Genomic DNA, 22,465 nt, shown 5'->3' with positions numbered 1-22,465 from the left:
TGTCTTATTGATGGCACATGAATGGAAATTTATACAACCCACTTGTGAGCAAAACTTGAGTTTATTAAACTGATTGGACTGGACAATTCATCAGTTAGGTTAATCAGTTAAAACTTTTTGCCAGTGGTTCCCCAATTAATTGGGCAGATCAAAAAATTGTTTTGATAAAACCCACTTATTTAACTAGTGGTGTTGATTCTTTAGTGGGGGGAAGAATTATTAATGTGAGTTAGCAAGCCCACCTTTGCTTATTCAAGGTTAACTGAGTGACAAAAAGAGAGAGCAAGAAAATGGCTGCCATCACATACTGGGTGAGGTCACACGTTCAGAAAAAAACGCTACGGGCATGAGTGGAGTCCGGAAGCATGTCAGATTTTAAGCGGTTGTCCAAATGTCAGCATCTACAAATGGTGGTTAGCTCGTTCGAGTCCCGCGTTGAGACGACTGGGGCGCGGACTAATTTGATCCTGCTTTAAATCCAGAACAAAATTCTTCTGATGGTTCCTGAGCGGAATTTCTCTGTTTGAATGCTCCATCGTTGGCGACTCATCGAAAGCGCACCACCGCTTCCCGCCCAAAGTTTCCTGCAAGCGATATCACTGCAACAGTGAATGAGCGAGCGAATGTTGGCTCGATAAATCGTTTACCCGCCCCTATGTCCGGAAACAAAACTCACTTTTGAAACCAGATGTGAACTGATTTGAATTCCTGGGGTTTTTTCTGCATGCGTAGTGCAAACGCGCATGCGCTGAAATGCTGATTAATTCTTTTTTTAAAAAGCAAAGCACGATGGCGGGCATCACTGCGCCTGTGCTAACGCGGATTGATGTCTCATGAAACGAGGTCCGGTAGAGCGCTCTGATCGACCAGCGATGGGACCCACACGGGATAGAATGGGAGCCTGGCTGTTGTCTGATCAGGAAATTGGTTGTGCGGATTATAATAGAGGCGCGTTGCAAATGGATTTAATGGTGAGTGTGACCGCACCCACTGTAACATTTGTCTCTTTCCACTCAGGGCCCAAAGGAAAGGGTGCCCCAAATTGCCCAGGGGGCCACATTAATGGAGTGCTGCTTTTGGATAAGGGTGATGTGAACTCTCAGTAGTGGCTGTGAGAAGAGAAGGGTAAGTGCAAGACTCCTTAGCTCGCCTGCCAGATAAATCTTCCACTGTTTACTTAAATCCTCAGTGTTTCTTCACTTTGTTTGTTTAAAAAAATTCCCTGCCAAGAAGGAGGAAAAGCCGTCCACATTTTAGCCTCCCAGCTTTGGATTCAAGGATTTGCATGGCCTTGGAGACCTCCATTCTTCTTTCAGGTGTGCATTTTTTTAAAAATTAGACTCGGAGGGCGGGAAAGAAACAATTTCTAGTTCTCCACAGATAAACCTTTGAAAATAGGGTAACTAGCTTTGCATAATTGGAACTAGAACTCAAATTGGTTTTGGAGTTTCTTTTCAGTGCTACAGACAATCATGATAACACCTGGCGTTTCTGTAGTGCTTTCAGTGTTCAAACTGCCTTGCGTACTTCATCTCAGTAATTTGACAACAGTCTTGTGAGGTAGGTGTAGTGCCAGGAGTAAGTATTAAATTGATTTAAGTTTCCCAGGGTATCTCCCTTTCTGCTGTAGCCTCAGGGTGGAGCCACCAGCTGCAGGGCATCAGGCCCTGATGGCCAATTAGAGGCTGGTGGGTTAGAAAAAGAGTTTTCCTCTTAGCCTTAGCTCTTTGTCTATTTGCTTGGACAAGGAGTGGCTGTGACCGAAGGGTCAGCAAAAATATTATGCAACTCTGGTGGACCAGGCCGGACCATCCCAGAAGGGAGTGCCTGTAGATCGTTTTGACATTTTACAATCGATCTGAGGCTTGAGGTATTAGTTAGCTCTGAAGCTTTTGTTATTTTTAATTACATTGTATTGGGGGATTACCTGCATGGTTAAAACAAACCTTTGTTTAAACCTTTTGTTGTGTCAGCGGCTTGCAAGGTACCAGTACCTATCAGGCCTACTTAAGAGAAAGCGAATGGTTAGTTTGGAAACTAGGGTGGATTGGGCCCTATAAAACAAGCCAGTCTGGTGGCAGCAGTCTGGGGGAAGCTGGAAAAACTTGGCCTCCCCCCATTATTAGCTATACATGCGCTGGTAATAAGTCCCTAGGCTGGCCTCCTTACAGGGAGCTGGGAGGTAGCTAAAGGGACCTCTGGGTACCACAGGAGACCATTATAGATGGAGAGCTGAAGGTGACAGAGAGAGCAGCCTGCCTAAGGCTGGCCATCAAGTGTGTTCTTGATTAGAGTGACATTTGAGCAAGGGACTTTCTGGTTCCGTCTCTGAGCTGTTTATGCTAACCCCAACTCTCAGTGTTAAAAAAAAAAATCTAGAGTGCATTCTGAGCATTTGCAGAGTACTTTTCTTCACACCCACTCACCCCCAAACTAGCCCATTCCATGTAGATTAAAGGAGACAAGATTTTTTTTTATCAGAGGGCTAGGTTGAGCTCTGATGTTTCATGTGTTGTTAGGATAGATAGGTAGCACAATGGCTTGAAAATAGAAGAACGTTTATTGTGTTTTTATCTAATTTGTGCTTGCAGTACTGATGTGTGGCTGCTGGCTGTGCTAATTTTCCAGCCACATTGAATTATATATTAACAGCTAATACTTCCTGTAAGCTGTGGAGTCTTGTGAGCAAAAATTCTACTTTGTGAGCTACATGCACTAAAGCTGTGAGCTGCTGCATAAATTAGTTTGCTCTGGGGCCATCTTTCCTCAGCGAAGACAACAATGTGTGATCCAGAGGAGGCAAAAACACCTGTGAGCTAGCTCACACTAACTCAGCTTAGAGTGACTACTGTTCACAGCTTGGCTAATGTGCCCTAAATTATCTATAATGGTGAGAGGATACATGGAAACAAAGTGTGCCAGTTTAAAGACATCTAGATATAGGGAAAATGCACTGCTCAAACATTAAAAGTGGGGAAAACTCAGTGTTTTGGATTTTTTTTTTAATGTGCATGGTATGATCTCACACCACACACACCAGCACTCTGCACTTTGGAGGTCTCTCACTATAAAGGCAAATGATGGGAACTCGATTCTGGTATCTGAAGGTCAAGCAAGACAAGATACTGGAATTATCCAGGAATGGATCACCCAAGCATTTTGATTGGTAAAAGTATCAAGAAACTTCCCCTGCCATTTATCCAACCTCAGACAGTCCCCTGGAACTCCCTATTGTTGGAGACCTTTAAGTGACATTTATGTCTCCAGACAATGGGCCAAAGGGCCAAGTAAGGTCAGGGGAACTGCATGCCAAGGAAGTTCAGCTTCCTTCTTCAACCCTGACCTGAATCAAGGCCACCAAGTCTGCTATCTACCAACTGGAAGATCTTATGTATTTTATATATCTATTTCATACATTTGAACCTTGCTTTTCTCCCCCATGGGACCCAAAGCAGCATCATTCTCCTCTCCTCCATTTTCTTCTCACAACAACCCTATGAAATAGGTTCAGCTGAGAGTGTGGCCGGCCCAAGGTCACTCAACGAGCTTTCATGGCACTAGTGGGGATTCAAACCTGGGTCTCCCAGATGCTAGAATCATAAGAGTTGGAAGGGACCTCCAGGGTCATCTAGTCCAACACCCTTCACAATGCAGGAAATACTAATCTGATGCATGCTGGCTGGAGCTGATGGGAGTTGTAGGCAAAAAACATCTGGAGAGCCAGTCTGGTGTAGTGGTTAAGTGTGCTGACTCTTATCTGGGAGAGCCGGGTTTGATTCCCCACTCCTCCACTTGTACCTGCTAGCATGGCCTTGGGTCAGCCATAGCTCTGGTAGGAGTTGACCTTGAAAGGGCAGCTGCTGTGAGAGCCCTCTCCAGCCCCACCCACCTCACAGGGTGTCTGTTGTGGGGGAGGAAGGTAAAGGAGTTTGTGAGCCGCTCTGGGACTCTTCAGAGTGGAGGGCGGGATATAAATCCAATATCTTCTTCTTCTACTGTTGGCCACCCCCACATCACTATATCAGCTCTCATCTAGGTTAGTAAACCTAATGGTGCCAAGCGCCTGACCTTGGCAAATGCCATGGATGGCTCAGAGGCCTTGATACTGAACAGCACTAGAATAACTACTAATTGAGATTTTATAGCATATGCAATATTGTTCAATGCTGCATCTTTAAGGGGAAAAGTTCAATATTTGGTGAAGTAAATTACCAGCTCCATGGAGAGACACTAACTTGGCTTGCTGGGTGCTGCGTTTTCTAAGTTTTGCCACTCACGTTGCATGAGACACTGATGCTGGACACAAAACTCAGGGTCCTGGGGGGAATTGCCGCTTCAAGCTTTCCCTTCAGGTGTCTGGCCCTTCAGACTGCACAGAGAGATGCAGGCAATTAATGAAATGATGACATCTCAGTGGAGTAGTGTCAGTGGTGTGCGTTTGTGAATTGTTTCTGGAGGTCATGAGGCAGTTCTTCATCTACTTACATACCACGCTTTGTGTCTCTTCATGCAAAAGGAAATAAATATGCAAAATGAGCAAATAAAAGCACACAATAGGTATGGTGTGCAGGATTCAGTTTTTCTTGAGTTGGAATTAAGTTGATATGGCAATAGGATCTTTCCCCTCTCCCTTTCCCAAGTATTATATATACACAGACCTGATGATTCTCCTTGTTAATGTAAACTAAAACCCAAAAGTAGACCTATTTTTGTCAGTCAAATGTCATAAAGACTGCCATTTGATCCCCACAAAGGGTTTGCATAACATAGAAGTGCAGCCACTTTAGAATTACCTGTGAGTCCCTGATCACATTCTCCTGGGGAAGTAAGGTCATATTTCCCCCTCCCCCCCCCCCAACACAAGTAGGATCGTGCAAAAAGAGATATTATCCCTATTCCACAGTTTCATTAATGTCAGCCTTGGCACAGTTGGGTCAGTCAAGAAGCCAACATGCAACTTGGATGGTGCAGAAAAACTTCCAGCCCGCATCATTCCTACCTACGGCTCAGTGGGTCAACAGGTACACTGACCCTCACACATCACCTTTTGCCAGATCAACTTAATTCCAACTCAAGACTGTCAGACATTGTTGACAGTCAGGGTGGCATAGAGAGACCAGCTTGGACTGGGAAATCTCAGGTGCAGATCTTCACTGTCATGGGAATCACTGGGTGATCTTGGGCCAGTCAATGTCATCCTAATCTATCTCAGAGGTCCGTTGTGAGGATAAAATGGAAGAGGGGAATGCTATGACTACTATCCTGAGTTCCTTGGAAGTAGGGAAGGATAGAATTCCCATAAATAATAAAATAAGGCTTGCAGAAACATATTTATATACAGGGCAGCATGAAGGTTACCAGTTTTGGGCTATGTATACTAGATTCATCTGGGCCTCAGCCTTGTATCTGTGAGATTTGTCTTGACTCTCCTGTTTAGTGTTCTTGAAATAAAAAGCTGGCAAATGCATCATCAGATGTGAGTTGAAGTGAACATTTGCCAAGTGGTACCTTAACCACAGTGGGCAGGCAATTTTGTTGGCAAAGCGCGAGTTCTTGCTCTTGAAAGACCAATTAAAGGTCTAATATAGCTATGTTTGCAAAGCAAAGCATTTTGCAATGCAGCTAAGACGCTGGAAGGTAGAACAGTTTTACAACTGAGGTGTGGCCCTGTTCTGTATGAACGTTTTGTTTTCAAAATATTGTAATGGGAATGCTATTATATGGTGTCAAGAGGAGGCGTGATCTCTTCTGCAAAAAGCAGTTGCTTCCTGCTAAGCAGCAGTGGTCAGCTGTTGCTTCCAGAAATTGTTTGCTATTTTTTAATATTTAAATTTTAGATTTACTTTTTAAAAGTATACACAATGGGCAATTGTGCAGGAGATGGATAAATTCCTCTCTACTCACATCTCTTCCTTTTTCTACCCATCCCCCCCACACACACTAATATTCAACAGCCATCAACTTTATGGCCCTAGAGCGTACTTTTTTACTTACAGAATATTTTTAAATATATGTTGGGAGTTTACTAAGTGTGCAAAAAAACCAGCCCTGTCTGCAAATGGCCCAATTTCATTGCCCTATTGATAGATTATCACAATAGATGTTAGACGATATATGCACTGTGGGGGCCTGTGCAGAGAAACAATTTGGAAATTTTGTCCCACCCAACAGGCTTTCCCCTTTTAAACTCACAGGGTTCTGAAAAGGCTGTCTCCTCCTCAAACTGACACTTAGCTATGTCCAAAATCCCATCCCTTCTGGAGCAAATTTAATTCTCATGTTGCTCTGGGGGAAAGTTGTATTTTTTCTAGTTAGTTTTAAAAAGTTATATTTTTCTGCAAAGCTGGGGACCCCCCTGAGTAGAGTGAGATACTTTCATTGTCTGTGGACGGCTCTGTTGCATGGCTTTCCGGATCCACACAGGATTGGAGGCCTGTTCATATATGTCAGAGGTGTCAAACATGCAGCCCCCCCACCCCCAAGAGGGCTTCTGTCAGGCGTCCAAGCAACTGGCTGTTATCTGCTTCCTTCTCCCTCTCTCTTGCTTCCTTCTGCATCACAGCTTGCTTTGCCAGGCTTGCTCAATCCCACAGGAGCTACAGAGCAAGGCCTCTATTTTCTTCATTGGCCAAGGCTCCTCCCTTGGGTGGGAAGGGGGGAGGGATAGCTTGCTTTGCCAGGCTCTCTCAATCACACAGCAGAGCTACTGAGCCAAACCTCTCTTCCTTCTATTGGCTGAGACTCCTCCCCCCTCTTGGTCCCCTGGGGAAAGAAGGAAAGAGCCACAGCTTCCTTTGCCCTGTTCCCTGGATCACATGGAGATACAAAGAAAGCACCTTTGAGACAAATGAGTGCTAATGTTTTAAGTTTTTTAAAAATCTTTAATTGTGTTAGTCTGTGTCCTTTAAAAAGTTTATAACTCTGCTACCTGGCATTATGTTTTATGGCACGTATGGCACAGCCCAACAAGGTCTCATTTATGTTGGATCCGGCCTTCATAACAAATGAATTTGACACCCCTGATATGTTATTTATATGTAGTATCGTTTCTTTAATGATGGTTGGAGAACACTATCTGGCATGCATTGCATAGATAGAGGGCTAACGAGGAACCAGTTTGGCACCTGTATTTAGCATGCTGGTTAGGACCAAGACCTTCAAGTAGGGAGAGCCAGTTTGGTGTAGTGGTTAAGTGTGCGGACTCTTATCTGAGAGAAACGGGTTTGATTCCCCACTCCTCCACTTGCACCTGCTGGAATGGCCTTGGGTCAGCCATAGCTCTGGCAGAGGTTGTCCTTGAAAGGGCAGCTGTTGTGAGAGCCCTCTACAGCCCCACCCACCTCACAGGGTGTCTGTTGTGGGGGAGGAAGATAAAGGAGATTGTGAGCCGCTCTGAGACTCTTCCGAGTGGAGGGCGGGATATAAATCCAATATCTTCTTGAGCACATGTGCACCATGAGAAATAAACTACGCAGTCTTTGGGCATATAAGAATGAAGTGTGTCTCCTGTCGCAAATGAGAACGGCCATCAGAAGTTTGGGGTATGTGGCTGCAATTTACTGCTTGAAGAAAGTGGAAGCCATGTGTCAAACTATCTCTCTATATAAAATAGTTCATACTTGTTTTCTAAAAAGGGCCCTGCTCAAAAGGGGTGTGTGTGCTGGCAGTGGTTTTCTCCCCCCCCCCCCCCCACTCCCTGCAGTCTCCAACAGTTGAGTGTACTGGATGTACCAACCAGGAGCTTGTTTTGGAGCTCTTTGGGTTTGCCTCTCACTTTTCTCCAGAAGTTGCAAAACTCCTGAATTTGTCTCAGATTGGGTGTAGGAGGCCCTGCCAATGCCAAACAAGGCGTGAGGAGTGTCTGTCAGGGCGCTAGCGGGAGCAGCGTGTACCTTCAAGGTGTGGCTGAAAGCTGCTTGCTTCACTGAGCTTCTCTGTGCCTTTGCAGCCCCCTGCTTGCCTGGTGCTGTCTTTTGGCTTCGGCAGCTAATTGGCAAGAAACTGGTGTGTGGGGGGGAATTAATAATAATAGTAAAAGAATCCAGCGTGTTTGGTGGCTGTAGGTCACTCCCCTATGCACACCCTTAAAAATTCCAGTAAAACCCCCCCAGAAAACACCCATGGGAGTGCATTCTCTGTGAAGGTTTTTGTTGCCTTAGATGGGCAGATGCTGGAGAAGAAATATGGCCAAATGGTGGCCACAACAGAAGAAGATGATGATATTGGATTTATATCCCACCCTCCACTCCAAGGAGTCTCAGAGTGGCTCACAATCTCCTTTACCTTCCTCCCCCACAACAGACACCCTGTGAGGTGGGTGGGGCTGAGAGGGCTCTCACATCAGCTGCCCTTTCAAGGACAACCTCTGCCACAGCTCTGGCTGACCCAAGGCCATGCTAGCAGGTGCAAGTGGAGGAGTGGGGAATCAAACCCGGTGCTCCCAGATAAGAATCCGCACACTTAGCCACTACACCAAACTGGCTATAAGGTGTTAAATTGTCCACTTTAAGGCTCAGTTATTTAGGAAGGATATCATATGATTTCTAGGCTGGGTCTTCCGTTGTAGTTTACTGGTGTCAGGAAAGGTATTTTCCCACAGAAACAATGCAAGGTGTTTTGGTGCCTAAGGCTGGATATCCAAATTGTACCCCACCTCCGCACCCCCCTCAGTAGTAAAACTATAATAGCAGGCTAAATAATTTAACAATTTGCTTCTCTTTAATGCAATTGCTGTGGTGAGTGGATGTGCCTTCAAGCAACCAGGCAGGGAAAGTTTTGTAAACTGGGACAGAGCTGAAGTTCTTCAGGTTAAAAAACAGTGACTTACGCCAGGGTGGATGAGCTAGTAGATAATTTTAAGCTGCTGACTTTGGTGTACTTCTGCTTTAATGGTAGATGCCAGATGGCGAGGCCAGCTCTGATTTCCCCCTCATGAGCTCTGTGGCCACTGGGATCTGCTACACCTGAATGAATGAGGCTCCATCCACCATGCTCAGGGCAAGAGATGAGCAGAGGATGGGAGGGATGGTGGCTCAGTGGTAGAGCGTCTGCTTGGTTTGGCACCCAACAGAAGGTCCCAGGTTCAATCCCCAGCATCTCCAACTAAAAGGGGTCCAGGCAAATAGTTGTGAAAAACCTCAGCTTGAGACCCTGGAGAGCCGCTGCCAGTCTGAGTAGACAATACTGACTTTGATGGACCGAGGGTCTGATTCAGTAGAAGGCAGCTTTATATGTTCATATGTTCAGAGGTGGTTTGCCATTGCCTTCCTCTGCGTAGCACCTCCCATCCCAATACTAACTGCGGCCTGTGTTTAAAATGGATTCAGAAGAGAGCTAGAGGCCCTGGTGATTTTTGGTGGGAGCTGGCTTGCTCTGGTCATGGGAAGGCATCAGCTCTGTTCTCCCCTGTTGCAGGGCCCAATGCAAGATGGGATGCAGTGTGGATCTTTGGGGTTGTGGAGCTTAGACAGCTCTTGGACCCTTGGACATCTCCGTGTCCCTGATCAGAATGAGGCAGAAGACTGGGCAGGAAGGAAGGTGCCGGGGAACTGCTCCTGCTCCTCCTGCTTTCCCATTGGCTGGCTCGGGTTTTGAGAGAGAGAGAGGCGCGGGGCACAAGGGTCATCTAGTCCAACCCCCTGTACAGTGCAGGAAACTCACAAACCCCTCCCCCTAAATGCACAGGATCCTCACTGCTGTCAGGTGGCCATCTAGCCTCTGTAGAAAAAACTCCAAGGAAGGAGAGCCCACCACCTCCACTGAGGAACCGCTCTGAACTCACAAACACCTCCCCCTAAATTCACAGGATCTTCATTGCTGTCAGATGGACCTCTAGCCTCTGCTCAAAAACCTCCGAGGAAGGAGAGCCCACCACCTCCCAAGGAGGAAGCCTGTTCCACTGAGGAACCGCTCTCACAGTCAGGAAGTTCTTCCTGATGTTAAGCCGGAAACCCATTGGTTCTGGAGTGCCTTGCTGGGTGGGTGGAGGAGGGGGCGGCCCTCCTGGAAAGGCGCGCGCCCTCCTCCCCTCTTCCGGCTCCGGCAGGCACGTGTTGCGCTTGTCGCCCAGTCTCCTGCCCGCCCGCCCGCTTCCCCTCGGTGCCGCGAACGCGCGAGGCTGCCTCTGCCCTCCCACCCTCAATTAGCCACCCTCTTCTGGGAGAGAGGCCGGCAAGCCCCGGCGGGAGGGAGCCGCGGTGGTGGTGGGAGGGCGGCGCTCGTGCGCCTCTCCTTCCTTTCTGCTCAGAACGCATTAGTGTAACAAGGAGGCGTCTGCTCCTCCAGGCCCGGCTCCAGCCAGCACCAAACTGGGCGCTCCCGGGTCCGAGCAGGAGCGCGTGTGCAGATCATGATGGCCTGCAGAACAGGTTGCCTGTGAGCAGCGGCGCAGCTAGTGGGGAAGAAGGGCGGGGAGAGTCCTGAGCCTCCCCGCCCTCTTCTGCTCAGCTAGGTCTGTGGCTCTGGTTTCCAGCATCCCTTTGAAGGGCTGGCACAGGCCGCCTGGCAATGCCGCTCTCTTTGCTGCTTTGCTTGGAACCTACTCTAAGACAGGACCCAGACTTGGCCTTACAGGAGGGCGGGTGGGGGTGGGGGTGGGGGAGGGTTTCCTGCTAAGCACAAATGTTGGGCACCACTTGACAGCTTTCATCTCCCCAAGATGGAACAAATAGCAAAAGAGATGTCACCGCAAGCAATTCCAGGTTTAAATAATGGGAAAGCAGGTTCTCAAAGTCTTTCTGTTGAATATATTCAAGTTTAAAGAGAGCCAGTTTGGTGTAGTGGTTAAGTGCACAGACTCTTATCTGGGAGAACTGGGTTTGTTTCCCCACTCCTCCACTTGCAGCTGCTGGAATGGCCTTGGGTCAGCCATAGCTATCGTAGTTGTCCTTGAAAGGGCAGCTTCTGTGAGAGCTCTTGCAGCCCCACCTCACAGGGTGTCTGTTGTGGGGGGAGAAGATAAAGGAGATTGTAAGCCGCTATGAGTCTGATTTAGAGAGACGGGAGAGGTATAAATTTGCAATTATTCTTCTAAATGACGGAAGGCAAAAACCAGATGGAGGAGAATGCTTGCCGTTATTTCTAATGCCTCACAAATAACAGCAGGAACCGCACAATCTACATATTGTGTAAGTTCTAGGCAAAAGTACTTGTGCCGTTAGGATGCTGCTGTTAGTAATTGCTTTCCCTCCCTGTATTCAGGGGGGGGGCGGGAAATGGATACTGGAAGGAAGGGTTTTTCTGTGGAATACTTTTGCTGGATGAAACAAAGCCAAGATTTGACAGTCAAATCTCTGTCATAATTCCATAATATTTCAGCTGCGGCTTTCTGGATGTTGAGAGTACAGGTAAGTCTCATTGATTTTGACGGGACCACTGCCGTTAAATCTCCACTGGTGACATTGCTGGGACTTGAACATGTTTTCTATGGCTGCATCATGTCCACGAGTTTCATCTTTTGCAGGAGCAACTGCAGGGGAAAGGTCTATTTCAAGGGCTACTTCTGAGGATAAAGGATAAAGCCAAAGTTCACGATCATTTAGTGGTGCATTTGTGTGCGTACATGTGCGTATATGGTACTTGCAGTACCACTTGTGTTGCTTTTTCAAGAAAAGAGAGCTATATACAATATGTCAGGTATTTTGTGACAGCAACGGATGGAAGCTTGGAGCTGCACAGCATCATGAGCAGCTCTGGTGGGTGTATTGTATTAGTAGCCATTGGGTTTATATTCTAGTCAAGTCCTGTAGCATCTTAGAAAGCAGTAAGATTTAAGCTGTGCACAGTCAAAAGTTCCCTTCATCAGGTAATTCTACTGTGAACCAGCACAACTGCCCTCCTGAAACTATGCAGATGGTGTATCCCCTGCCCAGACTTCGACAGACTTTTGACTATTGGGCTGCTGAAATGGAAATGCATGTACCTGTTGGTGTAAAAGAGTAAGTGGCAGCACACCCCAAAGCCTGTCTTCTGTTTTTAAGGCTCATAGGATCTGCTCTGAGACTGCTTCTTCCCAGAGCCCCAAGGCCTAGGTCACCACCAGTGTTTCCTTCTTCCCCACAATGCCACCCCAGAGAAGGGCCAGCTAAAGGGTGGGATTGTGAAGCTAGTGTAACCTCTCAATAGCCAACAGGCTGTATGACCCCCATTAGGTCTGTGATGCAGAGGTGGATTGGTTGAGCTGTTGTGCCCTGTCTTGCAGTTGCTTCAAGAGATGGATTCTGCTCTACAAACTTTATAGGAAGACTCAAGAGGAGCTGGACTATTCCTGGGAAACTGAGCTCTGGGGGTAAGCTGGCTCAGTACCACCAGCATGGCTCCCAGTGCGAAGCCTGCTACAGCAGCACTGGTCTCCAGCTGCAAAACCTCATTCCATATTAGCAGCAGCAGGAGCAGCAGGATTTTTTGTTTAAAGGGAGCAAGCATGCCAGTCCACTGACAAGCAGAGGAACAGCAGCTGACTCCTAGATCAGCTCTGGATTCAGTGGGTGCTCTTGACTGAATCATGGCCCGAGTTCCCATGTCTGAAAAATGTGGACAGGAGCTTGCACGGGTCTCCCCCTTTATCCTTATCACAATCATGTGAAGTAAAAGCAACAGTGAGCTCTATGGTGGAACAAGGATTTAAATGCAAATTTCACCAGTCCCAGCTCTGAGGCTGCAGCCATTCCACCCAATTCTTGCCCCCTCCCATCTATTCTACAGTTAGTAGTATTAATACTTTTCTTTTTTTCACCACTGAATAACATTCTCTTCCTCAATTTGGAATTAGGGAAAGGAGTTTTCCCCATTGACACTTAAGAACTTCCAGGCAAGCTTGGAGTCTGCTATTTTTTTGTCTGCAGCAATTCAGAATTTGATCCCAGGATTTTGAGACCAAAGAAATTACAGATTAGACCCCATGAAATTTTAAAAGTGCTAAATAGTAATGGTAGTAGTAACAACACAAGAGTTACATTCCTTGTATCATATTACAAATTAGCAGAAAGCTGCAATAGTTTGGTCTTTTTGCTTGTTTGTTTTTTTCCAGTTTTTATTGAGTGAAAATGTCAAACCTTGCATCAGTCATGCAAAAAAAAAATCAAATAAATAAAACACATATATTAAATTTCTAATAGCACTAAATTCAAGTGGAAAAATATTCAGTTCTTAATAACGTAGGTGCTGAGGAGACCAAATTCAAGTAAAATCAGAGCACACCGTCCTGTTTTAGGATTTTTTTTTTCACTTTCTGCATTATTTTTGTCTCAAAAACCTATATATAGCTATATATCTATACATATAGGGTATATACATATAGATATATACACACACATATATATGTGCATACATATTATTTTTATATTTATATATATATATACACATACATATTTATAAAACATTAAAAAGAGCATTGGTAATTCAAGCATCACTTATTTTTTTTTCTTCTCCCCACCCCCACCCCACACAGAAAGAAAAAAAAAATTAAAAACGAGAAAAAAGTACACATTTAAAATTCAAAATGAGCTAGCAATGGCTTATAGTCCTAGTGTGCAATATGGGTTTTACAAAAGGCTAGAATTCTCCCTCATCAGTTGTCTCTCAGTGTGGTTTGTTTTTCCTTTCTAAATCTAGGGACATTAAAAAAAAAAAGTTTTGCTACCTTTTAAAAATGATTTTTCCCCCATTACAAAAATCATTTCCTATGAACTTTATAACCCTTTTGGAGGAGTGGCTACCTCTTCCCCCTCCCCCTTTCCAAGAGCCAACAAATAACAAGTGTTGTGGCCTATAGTTTTGGTTGTGTGTATTGAAAACTGTGTCCTCTTTCTGCCTCTTTTTAAAAAGCTGGTGTGTTCCACTGTGGCCCGCCTACAAGCATATCATCCCACTCCGTTGCCTGATCCGCCAGAAGACACCATTAAGAATGTTCCTTAGACAGTGCCCATGGGACCACATGAGCCTCCACAGGATACCCTCGGATGGCCATTTATCCTCCTGGGGCCCCTCCCAGCCGATACCACTCATCCACCCAGGTGTCAGACTGGCATGTTCACGTGCGGTTCCTCCCTCTTGCCATCATAGGATGGGTTCCTGGTCTGTGAACTTCCATCACGCTGAGCTGCACTCTGTGATTTGTGAATGGAATGGCTTCACATTGCCCAACAGGATGCAACACTGTCGCCAGGATGGTGTGGCTTATTGCTTGACAAAGTTAATTGCGCTTAAATGCCTGGCTTAATTGGTGGCCCTCTCCTCTTTTCTTCCAAAAACACATGGCAATCCATCACGGCATGGATACTGGCTGTAACTTTTAAGCCTGTCCTTAGTTTCACCTGCTGAGCCAAGGACTCTTAAGTGCTTCTTCCCACATCGTGGTCCGTGGAGGGCAGTGGGTCATATTTATAGACAGATTGTTAAATAAATAAATAAATGCTCCCTTTCATTTTTTTGTGAGTGGAGAAAAAAAAAATAAGGATTGAAAACTGGAGAGGGATCATCTGTTGTGTTTGACAGGTGGTTTTGGAGGAGAGGTGGAGTCTGGGTGGGGAAAGTGGTTACTTAATGAGGGCAAGGGTGGAATGAGATGAGGCTGAAATGAAAGCGGCTGCTGAGAGCCGCACGGGGAGGGACTTAGAACTGGCTGCCTTCAATGGCCCCAAGTCTGTATGTGCGTCTGCTTTGCCTCTCTTCCTTTTGTTGCAAGCTGGTAGGCGCTGGCCAAGTGGTTAGATCTGAGTGGAAGCTACTATTGCAAAGGCTTGTGGGTCTACTCATCTGTTAAAAGTGTCAGAGAGCTGTCAAGTCCCACACCCACACAGGTACGGTTGCCAGATGCTGTCCAGGTGATGCCAAAACATCTACTGTCATACACACCAGGCTTAACCCTTGTTCCTTCCGCCAATATTTCTTCAAATATATTATTGCAAGCAGGTACTTTAGGGCCTGATAGCACCTCTTTGCATGATACCTAAACAGTAAGAAAAACGAGAGAAAACGTGCTCTGGAATCTTGCCCAGACTGCCCCTACTGTCCATCACTGTTCTCTCCCCAATTCTTTTATTTGCATTTATTAAACTATTTATTACCCCGCCTTTCCTCTTGGCTCTAGTTTCAGCAAAACCTGAGTCCCTGTGAGAGATTAAGGATATGGAGAAAAATCTCATTAACTGCCAATTCTCTGTTTTTGATTTTGTGGAATTGGTGACTTGACTTTCTCCCTCCGCTTAGCTGGCAGGGTGTTCCGTCTCCTCAGCACAAGAACACTCCGTGAAATCACCGGGTGCCGCATACTGGGAGAGAAGAGGGTCAAGCAACAGATGCAGAGTCAGTAAGCCTTTGATCGACTATAGAGGACCACTTCCCAGTATCAAAACTACAGGGCAAAGTCAGCTCACGGTGAGTTGATTATTTAAAACATTTTTTTTTTAAATCCTGCCTTTCTATGTGCATGAAGTGGTTGCTATTGATTCGCCATGTCAGACACGGCCTTGAAATTCAGCCTTAGTTCTTTTTCATTTTGTTTGAGCTACGGAACTGGAGAGCAACAGTTTTCTACTTAGTGCCAGAAAATTAGATGCCCCAACTCCCCAAAACAAAATTTAGAGCAAACAGAAATAGCACCCTATAAAAAGCCAAAGAAATCAATTTGGAACCTGGAGAGGGAGATGGTCATATGATTAAGGGAAAACCAGTGACCATTTTTTTTCTTTCTTTCCTTTTAAAAACCTGTCTACCTAATTGAAATCTGACTTCAGATTTTCTTGCCGCCAAGTAACGAGAGACCCTTGTAGTTTGGACTGCCTGACAAAACATTTTGATTATTTTATGCCCACAGCTGAGAGTGGGTGGAGCTGATAATAATACCAAATAGGACATCAGAGGGTCTGCTCTGCAGGCAGAGTTTTTCTTAGATACTCCTAGAGTACTCACTTGTTTGCTCTCCCTTTATAATATTACTGAAATATTACTTTTTACTGAAAGGGGAAAATACTGTACAGTCCCCCCCCCCCAGTCTTTTCTTAGCTATTCTTGTCCCTCTCCCCTAGCTACAAAGAAAACCACCTTCAACCCTACCAATAGTTTTATTGGATCCAGTTCCCACCCTTCTATTCAAACTGCCAAGTTGCTTGTGTGTGTGTGATTAGCTGACTGAGGAATTTAATAAAACTCTGAGCCTTTTTGCACTAAAACGACATGTCCATTGGACACAGAGGGTTGTTTCTGTGGCTGGCTTGGTTAGGCATTAACAACTCAAAACTGAAACCACCAAGTATTGGAAAGCAAAAGGACCTTTGGGGATCCAGGGAGTCAAAAGCAACAGCTCCTTCTCGGGGCCTCCAACACAATCCCGTTGGGGACGTGCCAGGACGCTGCCCGTGTCTGTTGTGGCTGCGGGTGTGAGCTTTCCGCTCAGGGGCTCCTGTTTTGGGTGCCACGCAGCTGTGTTACTAGAGGGCAACCGGGCCTCCTGCTTTCCATGAACTGCATCTGGGGATAACGGCAGCCCCACAAGGGCAAAGAAGCATTTCCATCCTTGGATTCAGAATGGCATCACGTTCGAGTCCCAATTCTAAGGAAAGAGGCCCAAGTATGTCCAAAGAGGGGCCTGGAAGGTTTGAGCCCCTTCCCCCCTCAACCTACTCCTGCTAAAACAGTGGAAGGCTCTGCCCCCTTTTCTGACTTCCATACTTAATCGGTATCTGAAAATTGAGACCGCAGCCAGGAGCAGAAGGAGGCCTGCTTCCTTATCGTAGCTACATAAAGCCACCCTCAGAAACAAAGGCTGGCCAGGCCCACTATGAGGTACTGCAGCTCTCTTTCGTTCCTCTCCTTTCCTTGGCAGCAAGGCAGAGCACGGTAGGTATCCTGAGCGCCTCTCCCTCACCCAGGCCCTGCCCCGAGTTCAGGACTGGAGGAAGCAGGGAGAGGGGGAAAAAAGAACATGCCCAGGGCAATCTTTTTGGGGGTCTGGGGAGGGTTAAATCCAAGCCCCTCTGCGAGGGCATCTTTTCACGGCTTCCCCACCCTCTTGACTGCCCCTGCCGCTGGCTAGAAGCCTCCTCCGCCCCCTCCCCTCCCCCCACACGGATGGGAGTCTGGCAATATAAATAGTGCTTTCTTTCTTTTTAAAAAAGTTATTATTATTCTTTTCTGTAATAACAAAGAGGATCTGGAAAAACAGAGAAGTGTCCCCATTCCCAGCCCCGTTCAGTTAATTAATGCTTCTCTTTCTCTCTCTCTTTTTAAAACAGATAATAAATACCCCTTCCCCAACCAACCCAAACTGCCTGAGACCCACATTTCTCCGGTTCATTTGATGCTGGAGAAAAAAAAAAATAGAAGTATGAGTGATACTGACACCCACCCCAACCCCAATCCCCCCCCCCTCCAGATGGCAAAGCACTTAGCTTGTGGCTTTAAAGGAACCAAATCCTTCTTTGTAAATATATATTCCCATCATCCCTAATATTCACCATCGGATGCTAGCTGCCCCCTCTCCCTGAGAATGGGAGGAGTGTTAAAAGGACAAATGAGAACAAGAAAATAAAACAGGAGTTGGAGGGAAATAAACAACTCTGCTCCCCCCCCATACAAGTATTAGATTGGGAAAGGAGCTGAGGGGGGGGGGGACGGTTGCCCTTACGGTTAGCACATCCATCTTCTCCACGGCCCACCCTATCTGCATAATAGTAAAGCAATTTGCCGTCTGCCACCCTGTAAACACGTGCGTCCCAACAGACGGTTCCTTTGCCCCCCTCTGCCGCTCCCACGGGCACAGGGCTTTCTTCATGTGGTCCAAGAACTGTTTTTTTCCTCCCACTCTTGTGCGTGTTCTGGGGTGGCGTCGGGATGTCTCTTGCCGCTTGCCATCCTAGCGTTTGTTCTCGCCTCACATAGTGGGGTCCACTATCAAGTCAGTTTTTTAAAAAAAGACCCAAATCCTGCTGTTGTCTTTAGGTTAAGTGGAGGCCTCTGGGGCAGCAGCAGGGGCTGGAGGAGCTGGCTCTCCTAGGGGCCTGGAAGCATCGCTGTGGTCTGCAGAAGGAGAAACCACCTCTCCAAGTTCCCCAATGTCTTTCGCAGGCAAGCCCTCTGCATCAGGAAGCGACTCCTCTGAATCTGTGTTCAAATCCTCCTCTTCATCATCATCATCTTCGTCATCGTCATCGTCATCTTCCTCCTCCTCCTCTTCCTCCTCATTCATTTCCTCTTCTTCATCTTCCTCATCGTGGGAAGAGTCATCTTCCTCCTCCACATTGCCGCAGCTAGCTGGTACCTGATCATGCTCTCGGGGGGCCGTGCCCCCTCTGGTGGGGGAAGGGGTGCTGCTTGCTACCTCTGGGGGTTTCTGACTGAGGTCCAGGGAGTCATTGAGGCCCACACCAGCGGCGTTCTGCAGGAAGAAGAGGGAGGTGTTTGCATCGGTGCTGAGGTTGAGAGAGCTGTCCAGGTTCACGGAAGAGTTCTGCGTGTTGTACTCCAGTGTGGAGTGGGGGAGGCCCTCGGGGCCTGGAGAGATGGCCGGCAGCTCTCCTCGCTCCTGCTTCTCATGTTTGCGCTTGTGCGAGTCCATCTGTGACATGCCCACCACTGTGTGCTTGCAACCTGGGTAGGTACAGTGGAAGTGGGAACACTTGAGTTTGTACTTGCAGTCAGACACCTCACAGTCCACGCTGGAACTGAACTGGCAGAAGCCGGCGGCGCTGATCACGTCCTGCTTGCCGTGGTGCTTGCGGTGGGCCGTCACCTTGGTGCTGTCGGTGCAGCGGAAGCCGCAGCGCAGACAGTGGAAGTGCGTGCTGTTGCCCGAGAACTGACAGTCGGGGAAGTTGCAGCTGAGAGAGGACTTGAAGCGCTTGAAGTCATCCAGCACCAGGTTATCGACGCGGTCGTGGTGCTGAGCGTGCTTGTACATGTGGGTGCGGCCACAGAACTTGTAGCCGCAGTTCTCCCGCGTACAGTGGTAGTGGGTGACCTTCAGGGAGAACTGGCAGCTGGAGTCTTTGCAGTCCTCATAGAGGTCGTAACGCCGGAAGCCCTCCAACATCATCCCTTCGTCCAGCATCTTGCGGGAGGATGCAGTTTTGCGTCGCTTGCCAAAGGGCGACATATCCTCAATGATCCAGAAGCGCTTCTTGGCCCCTGCTGCGGTTGGCATGGTGATGGTGTTCCCTGCAGAAATGAAAGGAGAGAGAGGAATTCAGGACTGAGCTGGATCGGGACCATTTCTCCTTCCTGTTTGGCTGTCTCTGAAGAGAAACGCTTATTTGAAACCATGCTGCTCTACTTGCCAAGACTGTCAGCCGCTCATCAGATCGGGCCCAACAGGGTGGCTCTGTGAACTCTGCCTTTGCCTGATTCTGCAAGCTATGGATGGCACTAGAGATGAAGGAAGCTACTTTGGGCTAGCTGTGTATATATTTTTTTTCCTTTGGTCCATTTATTTCTAGAGGGCCTTTGTGATGTCATGCTGCCATGCCTAAATATTTGCACTCCAGTTAGAACAAAGAAGCAGGAGGCTAAAACAGACCGTGTCCATGAACAGCCGGCTCCACCAGCGAAGCTGACAGCCTGAGCACAGAACAAGATCTCGTTTTCTACATGTTTGTTTGGAACATCTGCGCTTTGCGGCCACCTCCCCAGCCACCTTGTCAGTCTGATAAAAGGTAATGTTTTACTTGTCCTCTCAGACCCGCCCTCCTCCCCATTTCTTGGTCTGTGCTTTACAGTCAAATCTGGGAGGTCCTTATACTTTTTTAAAAAGACCAGGCAAGTTAGAATTACAGCTGAATTCAAGATGGACCCTCAGTAGTTCCCTGCTGTCTGACCAGCAGGTGGGGGACGGCATTGATTAGCAGCTAGTTGACATAAATATGCGAAAGGGCTCATTCAATCTGCAAGAAAAGCCCCAGGCAGATATTTCTTGATTCTGTGGATTCATTTGTAAGAAGGGCTGTGTCCACATAGTACTTCTGAAGACAGACTGATACACATCTGCGGTACCTCTGATTTATACACACCCAAAACTTCATCCTGCATTAATCCCACCTCTACCCCAGTCCAAGAAGTAGAAAAAGAATTGCAGATTTATAGCCCGCCCTTCTCTCTGAATCAGAGTCTTAAAGTGGCTTACAATCTCCTATATCTTTCCCCCCCACACAGACACCCTGTGAAGTGGGTGGGACTGAGGGGGGTCTCACAGCAGCTGCCTTTTCAAGGACAACTCTGTGAGAGCTATGGCTGACCCAAGGCCATTCCAGCAGGTGCAAGTGGAAGAGTGGGGAATCAAACCTGGTTCTCCCTTATAAGAGTCTGCACGCTTAACCACTACACCAAACTGGCTCTCACCAAGCAATAGTGACGGGCCGGAAAGGCCACCATGGAGTATATTGTATGCCAGATAGTATTAGAACTGTGAGGCCCCTTCCTCTCCTGATCCAAGTGGGCAACACGCTCATCTGGACACAGGCAGTATCTGTAGAGTTGATTGCTTTTGCCCAAACAAAGAAGTACTCTTTGAAAAGCTTTTCTTTGGGTCTCACTCAGATGAACACACATGAAGTTGCCTTACACTGAATCAGACCCTTGGTCCATCAAGGTCACTGTTGTCTACTGAGACTGGCAGCAGCCCTCCAGGGTCTCAGGTCGAGACTGCCTGGACCTTTTTACTGGAGATGCCGGGCACTGAACCTGTACCTTCTGCATGCCAAGCAGAGCCTCTGAATCACAGCCCCTCCCCCCCCTAAAGATGCAGTCTCAATTTTAACAGGCCAAATAAAAACTGTTTTAAGCAGGGCTGAAGATTTCTAGGTGGATTTTATACCAGCTGGGCTAGTGTTTCCAGGTTATATATTAGAAAAAACTGGTCATTTTGGTTAACTTTTCCACTTTAACTACAGTGTGGACTGATTGTTTTCCACCCTCTTGTGTGCAAAAAGAATCTCGTTCCATCCATGGAACTACTTTTCTGGAAACTCATTTTCTAGCACAATCTAAACTGACATCTGTCTTCTGTGACAATCTCTCTCTCTCTCTCTCTCGTTAAAAAGCAATCTAGCTTTTTGGGTACATGTTAGAAATGCTACAGTGGGAAGATGAAGACGGGGTGATGGGGACGGTGGTGGTGTTAACTGTGAGACAAAATGTAGAACAGTTTACCTGCCGCATCCTGAACTAGAGGGACATCGCTTTTGACCGGAGCTGGAGTGGCCATGATGGGTGAGAACCCTGCAGCGCTGGTGGCAGGCATGACAATACCCCTGCTGGATCCCAGAGTGGCACTTAACAGGGAGTATGAGACGCAAGATGGAGAGAAGAGATAGGGGAGGGAAGGGAGGGGAGACCTGAGCAGGGCTTGTGAGAAAGATGGAGGCAGAGGTGTTGGTTGTGGTGCATTGTGGCTAACGTCATCGCCAGCAGCAGCAGCAGCAGGAGGAGCAGCCAGGCAGCCTGGAGAAATGTGGAAAGAAAAAATAGCAGGGGGGAAAAAAAGAACCAAAAAGAAAAGAAAAGGGGAACAGAAAAACAAAAACAACCAAAATGAGAACCCAAGAGTGTAAGCGATACAATGAAAATGGAGAGCAACATTCACATGTACGGAACAGAACCATAACAGAGAAGATGGAGGGTGCATAATGAACAGCAGTGCCAGTGGAGGAGTGAGTATTATAAGAGGCAATAAGGAAGGAGGAGGGGAGGCTCGGGTCCTCCTGTATTGAGGGGAGGCAGGGTTCTTGGATGAGGGACGACTGTCATCTTAGCCCCCCCCCCCCCTCAATGTTGTGGGCAGCAGGGCAGCTGTGGTCAAGCACGGTCATCCTTAGAAGGTGCTGTGGGCAGTGACGCTGCTAAAGACAGGGATGTGGGAGGGGCTGTTTAGCTGAGCCTACTGGGCGGGTCAGTCTTAGTGGCTATCTTTCCCATCAATTCTTCCTGTCTCGCATAAGGCAACAGATGATAACTAGAATGTCAACATTTTGGCGGTGCGTATTCCTCACGTTTATCAAGTTGATTGCAAGCCACTGTCATCGACTATATTATTAAAATAATAATTATTATTTTTAAACTTCCTCACAGGAACATGATGAGCCACACTGCAAGTTACTCAAATGTCCCGTGGGACTCCTAGACCGGTCCCCTTACCCTGCTCTTGATACCCTGGCCTGAATACTTTGCCCAAGATTTTTCTGGATGTGGCCAGAGAATCCATAAGGCTGTGTTCATGGCATTAAACAATCTTCCAAAAAGACTACATGAAAATTAACAAATGCAACGCTGAGGAGCAAAGCTACTACTTTGAGTACCTTCTAGTCTTGACATATTGGTATCTGTAGTTCATTCCCTACAGAAACAAGTAAATTTCCATTCTGAGTCAGGGCACTTTATCATCTACAGGGAAGAAAGGGCTGTGAAGATTGCAGCAGTGCCCCCTTAGACAAGACAGAGAGGGCTTTCTGTGTGTGAATGGCAAAGGAGATCCAGAATG

General features: G+C 47.0%; 1 protein-coding gene and 1 long non-coding RNA gene across 8 annotated transcripts in view; one reads left to right on the top strand and one right to left on the bottom strand.

Moving 5' to 3' along the window:
- The first annotated feature begins 1,725 nt into the window (after positions 1–1,725).
- LOC132586817 (uncharacterized) lies at positions 1,726–22,270 on the top strand. Its single transcript, XR_009556390.1, has 4 exons — positions 1,726–1,870; positions 12,200–12,286; positions 15,208–15,375; positions 22,057–22,270. It is a non-coding gene; the product is annotated as an uncharacterized LOC132586817 (long non-coding RNA).
- The window catches only part of CASZ1 (castor zinc finger 1), a 141,381-nt gene continuing 136,030 nt past the window's right edge, over positions 17,115–22,465 (bottom strand). For 5 of the 7 annotated variants that reach the window (XM_060258922.1, XM_060258924.1, XM_060258921.1 and 2 more), the window contains 2 exons: positions 21,139–21,429; positions 17,115–19,152 (listed from right to left, as the gene is read on the bottom strand). In XM_060258922.1, the coding sequence (XP_060114905.1) occupies positions 17,939–19,152; positions 21,139–21,429 (1,505 nt within the window). In that variant the 3' untranslated portion in view covers positions 17,115–17,938. The remainder of the gene's footprint in view (positions 19,153–21,138; positions 21,430–22,465) is intronic. The other 2 variants (XM_060258928.1, XM_060258927.1) reach the window with 1 other exon arrangement.

Source organism: Heteronotia binoei, chromosome 18, assembly GCF_032191835.1.
Source record: "Heteronotia binoei isolate CCM8104 ecotype False Entrance Well chromosome 18, APGP_CSIRO_Hbin_v1, whole genome shotgun sequence".
Classification (NCBI taxonomy): Eukaryota; Metazoa; Chordata; class Lepidosauria; order Squamata; family Gekkonidae; genus Heteronotia; species Heteronotia binoei.
The sequence above is the reverse complement of the archived record's forward strand: the minus strand, read 5'-3'. Positions and strand labels throughout refer to the sequence as shown.